The sequence below is a fragment of the Lutra lutra genome, chromosome 18 (assembly GCF_902655055.1).
Source record: "Lutra lutra chromosome 18, mLutLut1.2, whole genome shotgun sequence".
In the NCBI taxonomy this organism is placed as follows: Eukaryota; Metazoa; Chordata; class Mammalia; order Carnivora; family Mustelidae; genus Lutra; species Lutra lutra.
The window spans coordinates 9,517,863-9,530,046 of NC_062295.1; the positions used below are offsets into that span (position 1 = coordinate 9,517,863).

The following is a 12,184-nucleotide window of genomic DNA, read 5'->3' on the forward strand; positions in this document are numbered from 1 at the left end:
CCAAATTCTTGCTTCCCAAAGATTTTAAGAACTGTGAAGTGAATGATGCAATCCTAAATTAGCAGGCAACAGATACACTACCAGGACTGCACTAACTCACTGCTGCTCATACAAAAGAGACAACAAGCAATGTAAAAAGAAAAGCCAGCAATGCTCATGGGGACCCGAGGCACAGCAGGGTACAGGGGCACAGACAGACAGGAGGGCTACTTGCGCTGGGAGGAACCACTACACTGTACACCTGAACCTGACACTGTGGGTCAACTGTGCTTCAAGTAACAAAGAGAACCAATGCCCTACTCCAGCAAATTCCTAGCAAACTTAGTAAAATAGAGAACATAAGGGTGGACTGTATATATAAATTAGATCTCAATTTAAAGAAAGTGTTCACAAAGAACACCTAGCAGAAAATAGCTGTGCAGTTTTACGATTCGGGGGACAGGACTGAAATGATTTACATAAGGAATCTGTGGGCAATTCCTCCTCTCAGCTTTGAAAACCCTCTACCCCCTCTGTATGGCCCTCTTACCACTTTGGGTCTCCCACAAGAGTAAAATGGGTATTTGATCCATCCCTTTCTAAGCTCCTTGAGGGATCACAAACTCTTAGTGGCATCCATTCAAGTACCCAGCAAAGCACTGTGTTCAGAAGGATATATATGTAGTGTATATATATCACTGTGTTCAGAAGGATATATATGTAGTGTATATATATAAGCAAAGCCACAGATTCGCATCTCAAAACATTCCACTAATTCCGCTAAATTCGCCCCAAAACATTATCAAACCTCTCTTTCATTCCCTTCTTTTCAACCAGAGAGACAATACTATTTTACACTTTAAGACTTTCCTCCCTGAGACACCTGGGGGGCACAGTCGGGTAAGCATCCAACTCTTCGTTTCAGCTCAGGCTGTATCCGGTATATGAGATCGAGTCCTACGTGGGGCTCCAGAGTCTGCTTGGAATTCTCTCTCCCTCTCCTGCGCCCCTCCCTCTTGTGTGCACACACTCTTTCTCTAAAAAAAAAAAAAAAAAAAAAAGATATTTCCTTCCCAGTGAACAAAAGCAGGCAAAACAAGGGTTAAAATCTGTTCTCTACATTTCTCTAACTCGCTTGATAAATTTCAACTGCTGTCTTTTCATGCAGTACGATTCCAGAAAAGGTGAAAAAAAAAAAAGCAATAGACAAAAGAATGCAAAAAGCTATGTACAGTAACTACATTAAATAAAACCTGCCTGGGCGCCTGGGTGGCTCAGTGGGTTAAGCTGCTGCCTTCGGCTCAGGTCATGATCTCAGGGTCCTGGGATCAAGTCCCGCATCAGGCTCTCTGCTCAGCAGGGAGCCTGCTTCCCCCTCTCTCTCTGCCTGCCTCTCCGTCTACTTGTGATCTCTCTCTGTCAAATAAATAAATAAAATCTTTAAAAAAAAACAACTCAAAACATTAAAAAAAATAATAATAATAAATAAATAAATAAAACCTGCCTGAAACAGGGTTTATTCCCAATCAAAATTCCTGACAGTGTGTAAAATCATGAAATAAGAGTCCAGACCCAACAGTCTGATAATCAGTAAGTCAAGGCAGGAAAAGAAATAACCAGGAAGAATAGAAAATTAGGTAGGAAAAGAAGTGATACTCCAGGAACAATACCTTCCCCTGATTTCCTCTGCTTACTCTATTCTTTTTTTTTTTTAAGATTTTATTTATTTATTTGACAGAGATCACAAGTAGGCAGAGAGGCGGGGGCGGGGGGAGCAGGCTCCCCGCTGAGCAGAGAGCCTGATGCGGGGCTCCATCCCAGGACCCTGGGACCATGACCTGAGCCAAAGGCAGAGGCTTTAACCCACTGAGCCACCCAGGCGCCCCGTCCTTACTCTATTCTTTACTGTCCCATGGAAGTCTGAGAAATCCTTGACAGAATTGTTCTTGCAAGCCTCTGGTCTTACAGAAAGAGAAACAAATCTCAAGAGTCTTATCTATTATCTATCTAAACTTACCTCTGAGTTTCCACAGGTATCGTTTAATGTAAATAAAGTCTAAGAGCCCTTCCGGACAAAACTAGTACTTGATTCTGGATCTTCTCTACTCTGGTGGCTCTGAAGAGGTCACCTTTGAGAGATGAGTGATTAACAAGCATTCACCAAATGGTGACAGCTGCAGAACTTTGTGAACACACACTAAAACCACTGTGTACTTCTAAAAGGTAAACTGTATGGGACAGGGGTGCCTGGGTGGCTCAGTGGGTTAAAGCCTCTGCCTTAGGTTCAGGTCATGGTCTCAGGGTCCTGGGATCGAGCCCCACATCAGGCTCTCTGCTCGGCGGGGAGCCTGCTTCCTCCTCTCTCCCTGCCTGCCTGTCTGACTACTTGTGCTGTCTATGAAATAAATAAAATCTTTAAAAAACAAAAACAAAAACAAAACTGTATGGGACACCCGGGTGGCACAGTCAGTTAAGCTGCTGCCTTCACCTCAGGTTATGATCCCAGGGTCCTAGGATCGAGTCCCGCATCAGCCTCCTTGCTCACAGGGGAGCCTGCTTCTCTCTGCCTCTGCCTGCCACTCTGCCTGGTCGTATGTGCTTGTGCTCTCTTTTGCTCTCTCTCAGACAAATAAATAAATTAAAATCTTTTTTAAAAAAGTAAATAAAAGGTAAATTCTATAGTGAGTTATAGCTCAATCATTAATAAAAAAAAAAAAGAAATCCTCTCCCACAAAAAGCCATTCAGCAAAACTCAAACACTACAAAATAGACCATTTCTCTTCAAAATTCAAGTTTCACAATACAAGTACAACACCTTGGAGACAGTTCTGAGGGCCTACTGAGGACTGCTGGTGTTAACTGTACTGCTTTCAATGGCACAGTTTTGAGAGATGTTGAGGGTGGGCTGGTGGAAAGAACACCACACTACTATTTTAGAAGCTCCAGCTGTTCCAAAAGTCCAGGTGCTGTGTTCGGTCTGAATACGTCTCTCCCATATCTCTATACTGAAATCCTAATGCCTAATGTGATAAAGTTGGGTGGGGCCTTTGGGAGGTCTTAGGTCATGAGGGTTGAGCCCTCACCAACAGGATTATCTTTCATTTAAAAAAAAAAAAAAAAAAAGGGCCCCTGGGTGGCTCAGCGGGTTAAAGCCTCTGCCTTCGGCTCAGGTCATGATCCCAGGGTCCTGGGATGGAGCCCCACATCGGGCTCTCTGCTCAGCAGGGAGCCTGCTTCCCTTCCTCTCTCTGCCTGCCTCTCTGCCTGCCTGTGATCTCTGTCTGTCGAATGAATAAATAAAATCTTTAAAAAAAAAAAAAAAAAGGTCCCATAGAGCTCCCCATTTACTGCCTTGAGACACCGGAAGTCGGCAGTTGGCTATCCAGAACAGGGCTCTCACCAGAACAGGCTGGGACCCTGATCTTGGGCTTCCAGCCTCCAGAGCTATGAGCAGTAAATTTCTGTTGTTTAAAAGCCACTCAGTCTGGAGTATTTTGTTACAGCAGCCCAAATAAACCAAGACACCAAGTAACCCTGATCGCTGCTAAATCTGTTTCTCATTTAACAACAGCAACAACAAAAAGACTGAACTGGGGTGCAAAGTGGAACGTCAAGTACATTCGATCACAGGAAATGTTAGTTCTAGTACAAGTAACCCATGTCTTTTGTTTTCATTCATTTCAGGACCTCTACTTTAAGGAGCATCATGTAGCCAATTTACTTGGATCTGTAGAGAATTACACTTAAATGTGTTCTACTGAATCATTCCTTTGGAAACCTTTATTAAATTTTCAAAGGATTCAAGGTCAACACATGTCCAAGTTCTGACATGGGACAGCTAAAAACAGCTAAAACAGGCATAACCAGCAGCCCTCCAGTAGGCTGAATGACACCTTGGGAAAAAGCATCTTCCTCCTCTTGTTCAAGGACCACTGAAACTACTCCCCCCCCCCCCCCCCCGCCAAAAAAAAGGAGAGAAGAAAGGAATGGAGGGAGGGAAAGAGGAAGGTGGGTAAGGAGAGAATTTTCCAGAGAAATGAGAGATACTCATTCTAGAGAGACACATTCTACAAGTCATTCATTCTGGTGCTCTACCTCTAGACAGACACCTTCAAGAGCTCTCCTGGTATTTAGTTTCCAAAACACACCCACCACAAATTTCAGCTATGGCTAACAAAAGGAAACATGCTTGCCCTACTGACTATTTCTTCACTATAAAAAACCCTGCAAATTTCATGGTTCCCCCTTTATGAATTTCAATCTAAGTGCTACTTTCAACTTTTCCCGGGCTTCTTCCAAGCACAGTTCCCTGATCTAACGGTGGTATTTTATGGACCTCAATGGGCCGGAACATGCAATTCAACATAACTCTGGACCTCAATTTAGAAAATCTATTCTTTTCTAAATAAACATCCTACAGAGGAGCTTTTTTTTTTTAAACATTAACAGGCATTTTGTAGAAGCATCTGATAAAGTAACACCAAAATAGGTTTCTGATAAAAAAAAGAAAAACCTGACACCATGTAAGGAATTTTCTTACCAACTACCGCTCCCCCACACACTTTTACAACTCCCACTTCTAGTAGTGTCACAGAGGAAAGGGTTAAGAGGAAAGCTGAAATTGGCAAATTATCAGGAAGAGAAAAGCAGTCCCCCCACCTAAGAGGTAGTGCCTAGCCACTCAACAATAGCCATCATTCCTGACCACTGCTCTAAGGATGACTGTCCTTTGATAGCTGACGGCTCCATAGGCTGGAAGCGGAGTTCCAGGTTAGACCAAGCGGTGCTGGAGCCTCCGAAGGAAGTAGGGGGGGAGGGACAAAAAGAAAATGGCTGGATAAAAGGGATAATGGACTAGTTTGGGCGGCCAAAACGGCTTGATCTAAGCGAAACAAAACAAAACAAAAAAACTGGGTTTCCTTATTCAAAAAGAAAACATCAAGTGCCTATACAAATAAAAGAAATACCAGTCAAAAAAAAAAAAACAAAAACAAAAACAAAAAACCAAATGCGAACTGTGTATCCACATATACACGGTGAAGTAGTTCTCCGAACTTTTTTTGCCTCTAGGGAGAAAACCACAGCACAAGTTTGATGCTCACCTACCTAAGAAATACCAACTTAGAACTTGAAAGAGAAATCAACAATCCAGTCTCACACACAAGTTGTTGGGAACATCTGGGACCCAGTCCCCAATACCCTGGGTAAATAATGGGAAGGACATTCCACCTTTGCCTTCCTTTCCTCTCTCTGAACTGAGACCGGCAGCTCCTCATATACGCACCTGTCTCTGCGAGGTATAAAGTTCTCTCGCTTGACATTCCTATCCATCAGTTCCTGAACGCATGCCGTCACTGAAGCAGAACACAGCACCATTTTTAAAGACTCACTTGAAACCCCAGAAAGAATGCCTACCAGCGCTGATGAGAACGGCCCAAGACGGCTACGGAGTCCTAACAAACGCTCAAGAGTGTGAACAGACTCGCTCCTGGCCCATCAACAGAGAGAAAGAGCGAGTTACACCAGGCGGCCTGAAGAAGGTACACGATTTTAACGCAAAGAAAACTCCGAACGTGTCACTAAGGAGAAAGGTCCGAGTCCCCACTTAAGAAAAAGGGCACAGACATCAAGGCAGCTTCCCAACCCAGGAACGTTTAGGGGAGTAACCCTAACTTCCTGACACTTGGCGAACTTCACAAGCCGACAAATGCTAAGGGTGAACAAGATCTTTGTATTGATGGCCAACAGTTTCTGCCGGATCACAAGGCTGCAATGCATCTTGGGATTCCTTCAGGACGGTTCCGTGTCACGGGCATTTAAAACGCAATTACAGCCTCAATAACAGAAACTGCAGCGAGAGGCTCTCCCTCCTCGGCTCAAGGTGAAGGGGCAACTCGCGCATTCGTCCTCACCAACTCCTCGGATCTCTCAACGCCCCCCTGACCCCCTCGTGGCTCCATCTGTCCTCACTTCCAGGCCTCGTGGCACTGACCCGCCGCGGCTCCCTCTCTGTCCCATACGGTCCCCACTTCCGGGGAAGGGCGGCCCCCAGACCCCGCGGGTGTCCCCCGCACGCCGCCCCCGCCCCGCCGGGCCCTCCGCGGCCGCCGCCCCGCGCAGGCCGCCTCCCCGGCCCCCGGCCGCCCCACCCAGGGCTGTCCGCGCCCGGCGCCGCTGTCAGCACTCCACGTGCCGCCGGGCCCCGCGGGGCGCGCCGCGCGAGCCCACCGCACCCCACCCCTACCCCCAGGGGTCTACGGGCCCAGGCCGGCTTCCTCCCGTGCCCAGAGGCCGCCCCGCGTGTCCCGGCCCTTTACCCGGAGGGCCTCCCGCGCCGCTGCCGGCTCCGTGGTTGGGGGCGGCGGCGGCGCCGGCTGGGGGCGGCGGCTGCTGGGCCGGGCCCCGCAGGAAGGACGGCACGAACTCGGCGGCGTGGACGTTGGGCACGAAGGGCTTGGCGTTGACGTTGAGTTGCCGGCTGAAGGCCGCACTGAGGTGCTCACGCTGGGCCTCGGTCGCCGCCGCCGTCGCCAAGGGGCCGCCGGCGCCGCCACACGGGCCCGGCCCGGGGGCTTCCATGTCCGCCTGGTCCCAGCAGTCGGGCGCCGAGTCGCTGCTGCTGCTGCCGCTGCTGCTCCCGCCGCCGCCGCCGCCGCCACCGCCACTGCCCGGATCCATGATCGGGGGGGCCGTGTGTGTGGTGAAGAGAGGGCGGGAAATGGAGGCGGGGGCGACGGGCCGGGCAGGAGCAGGCCGCGCTGACCCGGCGAGGCGGCGAGGTAGAGGGGCCGGGGGCTAGCGACACAATCCCCGGCGTCGTCGCGGCGAAGGCTCCAGTCCCAACCCCGCACTCGCGACGACAACGGCGGCAGCGGCTCAACCCTCCTCGTGTGTGCGAGCGGATCTCCTCCCACCCAACCCAACCACCTCGGACCGCCTCAGCGCCAACCCCACGCCGGCGCGGATTGACCCCTCCCCGCCACCCGTACCTTCGCCTCGGTAGTTCTTGGCTCTGCCCTTCCCCTTTCCGACTATGAAGCGCAGCAGCAGATGGAACTACGAGTTCCGGCAGCAACCGCGCGACCCCGCTGCGGTTTTCCCGGGGGCCGACGGGAGTCGGAGTTCGGAACCCCAGAGCAACCGGAAGCGGCTCCGGCTCCCGGCAGGCAGCGCGAGGAGGAGGAGGTCCAGTCGTCGCTCGGCTGCCCCACCTGTCACCGGGTGGGGGTAGGGGTGGGGGCGCGTCCTTGCGCGACACTTCAAGCGCAGGGGTAGTCCTCGCCATCCAGTTGGGCACAGGATGACGGGAGACGGAGTGCAGTTCTAAGGCCCAAGGCACAGCGGTCCCCTCCTGGAACCTCTTCCTTTCCCATCACCAGCCTGTGCGTTCTCTGCCTGCCAGGCTCCCTGCCTTGTGCTCTTTCCACCCTCCTCCTCCCCGCCCCCAGCCACATTTTGCCCTACATTTGAAAGCCGGCGCTGCGCGTCTTACATTTTATGTATTCATTTGGTAGAAGAGAATAAAGCCGTGAGACAGTACAACTTCAACTGCAGTGTGGCTCGTAAAGCGCTTGGGCCCAGGCTCTGCCCCGGTACAGGGGATTATTAACTGGAAACTTTGAATGACTCACCGTCTGTTTGACTAGTCATTTAAAGCCTTCACCCAAACTTTTCCATCCCTCCCTCCTTTCGGCCAAGGGCCTTGCAAATGAAACAGAGGATTGGCCTATTCCATGAAGTGTCCAGCTGTATCCAACTAATAGGGTTATTTTGGTGCTTCCAGCTTCTACATGCAGCATTAGGTGAAGTGGTTTTCTTCCTAACGCTGAGTATTCCCCTAGGGCTTTATTGACTGCTTCTGACTGCTTCTCACCTGGCTGAGTTTAGGTAAACATTCAGGGGGGGGGGGGGCGGGGGGAAGCAAAAGATAAATACTTAGACCCAATTATATGAAGTAGGAAAATAACGTTGTTCTGAGCACATGTTAAGTTTTCCCCGCAATTCACCCATATGGAGCCCCAGCGGGGGGCAGGGGGGAGGGTGGAGGATGGAGGGTTGGGTGGGGGAGAGATATTGTTGCTTTTTTTCAACAAGGAGTCTAGACAGAGTGCAACTAACGTGCTAAAAATTACAGAGTAAAGGAGTACACACAAAGAGAATAGGTGTTTCTTAACAACCGTATGTTATGGTCCAAAATCTAGATCTAGATGCGAATTTAAATTTTAAATACCTCTGTCTTCAAAGAGGATCCAGCCCATTAATGAAACCCTCAAAAACAAAGCTTTCAGGTACCTTTCAAAACAAATTCTATGCTAAAGTGGTTTGAAACTGGGTTTAATATTAAACTAGCAATTTTTATGAATGCTTTTTTCTTGAATTCTTAACACTTGGACTATCAAGTGATGTATATGGGAAGAAAACAGAGACCTCCATTATAACAAGCCTGGCTTTAAGTTTTTCTTCAGATCTGTGGCCAGTGGTCCCTGAACACTTCTGGACATCGATTTTTCTTTTTTCCCCTGATAAATACAAAGTTCAGATTACAGCCTGTTAATATAGTTCTCTGAAGACCCATTTAAATCTTTCTTAAGAGTGTCCCACTTTAAAGTTGGTATTAAGTGATTGCCCTCGGATTTACATAGTACTTATTAACAATCGAGATAAAAACTCAGGATCTTCCTTCATATAAGGGAGAACAGCATTGCCTTTTTTTTTTTTTTTGGACATGTAGCTTTTTGTTGTTGTTTTTAAGATCGTATTTATTTATTTGACAGATAGAGATCACAAGTAGGCAGAGAGGCGGGGGCGGCGGGGGGGAAGGCTCCTCGCTGAGCAAAGAGCCCCATGCAGGGCTGGATCCCAGGACCTTGAGACCATGACCTGAGCCAAAGGCAGAGGCTCAACCTCCTGAGCTACCCAAGCGCCCCCCTGCATTGCTTTTGAGATAAATATTTTTATCTTATATTCACAACAGGAAGAAAATACAGTGTGTCCAAAATAAAGTGCCTTCCCACTCAAGACTGGCAATCCCTAACATACTCCTTTAAAAAAAAAAAAAAGTCAACACACACATACACGCACACACACAAATGTCAAAACAAGCCGCTGACTCAAAGAGTGATCCACACTGTCCTTTAAATGCCTGATCCTGGGATGCCGTACTCCAATATGGCGCACCCATAGGGCACTGGATGACCGGTCCCTCTTCGGTTAGGTCTTCACATCGGATTAAATTAGCAGTGTCTTTGTGCCTGCGGTCTTTTTCTAGAGACAAACCCTGCTGAGACCTGCAGTTTAGAAAAGCGGTTGATGAGATTAACTTCCAGGTCCCTGAATAGGATAATCATGGAAATTCAGGGAAGGGTCCACTCCATTGGTTTTCAAAAGCCTTGACTTTCCAGGGTTGAGGCCCTGCTCCAGCAGGCAAGTGAGAAGTTCTTCTTCTTCTTCTTCTTCTTTTTTTTTTTTAAAGATTTTATTTATTTATTTGAAAGACAGAGATTACAAGTAGGCAGAGAGGCAGGCAGAGAGAGAGGAGGAAGCAGGCTCTCCGCTGAGCAGAGAGCCCGATGTGGGGCTCAATCCCAGGACCCTGAGACCATGACCTGAGCCGAAGGCAGAGGCTTTAACCCACTGAGCCATCCAGGCACCCAAGAAGTTCTTCTTGGTAATTGTTGTTGTGCTAAGATTGAACGACTTGAGGTCAGCCTCTTTTCATCTTTAGATTCCCAATGCCCGGTATCATGCCGGGCATAGAAAACAAAATGTTTCATCGAATGAATCAGTGCATCAACAGGGAATTTTCAACAATGCTGCCGTTTTATACTCATTTAGGGCTGTCGAGACACAGGACTATAAACTTTTAAGAGTTTTCCCAAGGACATCCTGCTCTGTTCTGTGACACACACACAGGGTTTGCCTGACCACTGCTTTACTTCACAACGCTGTGCTTATTCAAGGTCTAACCCTAACCATGACAGAGAATTTCCATCTTCTGCTGCAAGCCCCGCCAGCTGGCATTCCCAGTATGCTCTCTCTTTTGCTCTCTGCGGTCTTCCTCTCCTCCCTTAGTTCTTCTGCCTTAAAAAGTGAATCAGGGTCACTTGATTCCCCTTTTACTTTACCACAGGGTATTTTGTTTTGCTTCTTTGATCTAAAAGTTTGGCTTTGGGGCGCCTAGGTGGTTCAGTGTGTTAGGACTGCCTTTGGCTCAGGTCATGATCTCAGGGTCCTAGGATCCCTAGCAGGGAGCCTGCTTCCCCCTCTCTCTCTGACCGTCTCTCTGCCTATTTGTGATCTCTCTCTCTCTGTGTCAAATAAATTAAAAAAATAAAATCTTTTTAAAAAGTGAAATAAAAGCTTAGCTTTTCGGGGGTGCCTGGGTGGCTCAGTCAGTTAAGCATCTCACTCTTGATTTCAGCTCAGGTCTTGATCTCAGGGTTGTGAGTTCAAGCCCTGCATAGGGTTCCATGCCTAAATAATAAAGTTTATCTTTTATGCTTCGGAACAGGAGGCTGATATGAAAACTGGTGACCATCCCAAGGGTTTAGCAGATGAAAACGTGTGCACACAGATGGACACGGAGGTAGCAGGGCCGCTCCTGGAAATGCTTTCTGTAGAAATACAAATGCAAGTGTAAAAAGCTGTCCTTTCCAGCACTTTTGCAGCAGCTCCAAACCAGAAACAACCTAAATGCCCAACAAAAAGAAAATTCTGCTTAAATATGTGATGGATAAAGCGGTGTGGAAAAATACACAGCTATCAAAAAGGGTGATACAGACTAGGTGCTGATGGGAGGTCCCCCATCAGCAATGTATCTTGTATGTGTAGGATATATAATGGATCAGTGTATCTAGTGCAATCCTATTTCTTTAGAAGGGCCTAGATTTTTCCGCTGCCTGGAATGCTCTTTCCCTAGATCTTCACCTCTCCAGCTCATTGCCATCTAGTGCTGAGTCCTTTCCTAGCCCCCTTGGCTAACCCACATCACTCTCTACCCTCCTACCCAGTTTTATTTTTTCAGATGCCTTACCACAGTCTGAAATTCTTACTTGTTCCCGTGCTTACTGCCCGTCTCCACCTACTAGAAAATTAATTCCAAGACTCTGTCTTATTTGCTATTGTGTTCTCATGGCCTGCAGCAATGCTTGGCAGGGATAAAGTGCTCAGCAAATATTTGAGAGTAAAAGAGACATAGGTATCTCTTTGTATGTTACGAGATGTTTGAAAGCGTGAATAGTTACATATTAAATAGTTAATGGAAAGTGGATTTGTGGGGTGGAATTGGATATGAAATGGAGAGCAGCTACAAGAAGAAATTGCAATTTTTTTTTTTTTTAAGATTTTATTTATTTGACAGAGACCACAAGTAGGCAGAGAGGCAGGCAGAAGAGAGAGGAGGAAGCAGGCTCCTTGCTGAGAAGAGAGCCGGATGCAGGACTCAATCCCAGGACCCCAGGATCATGAGCTGAGCCAAAGGGAGGGGCTTTACCCCACTGAGCCACCCAGGTGTCCCGAAATTGCAATTTTTTACTACACTTTTATGTTTGGATTTCCCTACAAGAAACAAATTGCTATAAAAAATTCTTGCATCAGGGTCCTTGGTAGGCTCAGTCTGAAGAGCATGCAACTCTTTTTTTTTTTTTTTAAGATTTTTTTATTTATTTGACAGAAATCACAAGTAGGAAGAGAGGCAGACAGAGAGAGAGGAAGGGAAGCAGGCTCCCCGCTGAGCAGGGAGCCTGATGCGGAGCTCGATCCCAGAACCCTGGGACCATGACCTGAGCTGAAGGCAGAGGCATAACCCACTGAGCCACCCAGGCGCCCCGAGCATGCAACTCTTGATCTCAGGGCACTGAGTTCGAGCCCCATGTTGGGTAGAGAGATTACTTAAATAAATAAAACTTTTGGGGCACCTGGGTGGCTCAATCATTAAGCGTCTGCCTTCAGCTCAGGTCCTGATCCCAGGGTCCTGGGATCAAGCTCCGCATTCCTGCTCAGTGGGAAGCCTGCTTCTCCCTCTCCCACTCCCCCTGCTTGTGTTCCCTCTCTTGCTGTGTCTCTGTCAAATAAATAAATAAAATCTTTAATAAATGAATGAATGAATGAATGAATGAATCTTTTTAAAAATCCTTTTACTGGGCGCCTGGGTGGTTCAGTTGGTTAAACCACTGCCTTTGGCTCAGGTCATGATCCCAGAGTCCCA

The 12,184-nt window shown here is 47.8% G+C and overlaps 1 protein-coding gene across 2 annotated transcripts in view; it reads right to left on the bottom strand.

Annotated features, from left to right (window-relative positions):
* Nucleotides 1–6,992, bottom strand: part of GSPT1 (G1 to S phase transition 1) — a 34,086-nt gene extending 27,094 nt beyond the window's left edge. The window contains exon 1 of one of the 2 annotated variants that reach the window (XM_047712609.1): nt 6,969–6,992. Coding sequence is in view for 1 of the 2 variants with exons in the window: in XM_047712608.1 (XP_047568564.1) it covers nt 6,297–6,657 (361 nt within the window). In the remaining variant the exon portion in view is untranslated. Of the gene's footprint in view, nt 1–6,296; nt 6,930–6,968 lie in introns of those variants that run through there. The other variant, XM_047712608.1, reaches the window with a different exon arrangement.
* Nucleotides 6,993–12,184: the final 5,192 nt, after the last annotated feature.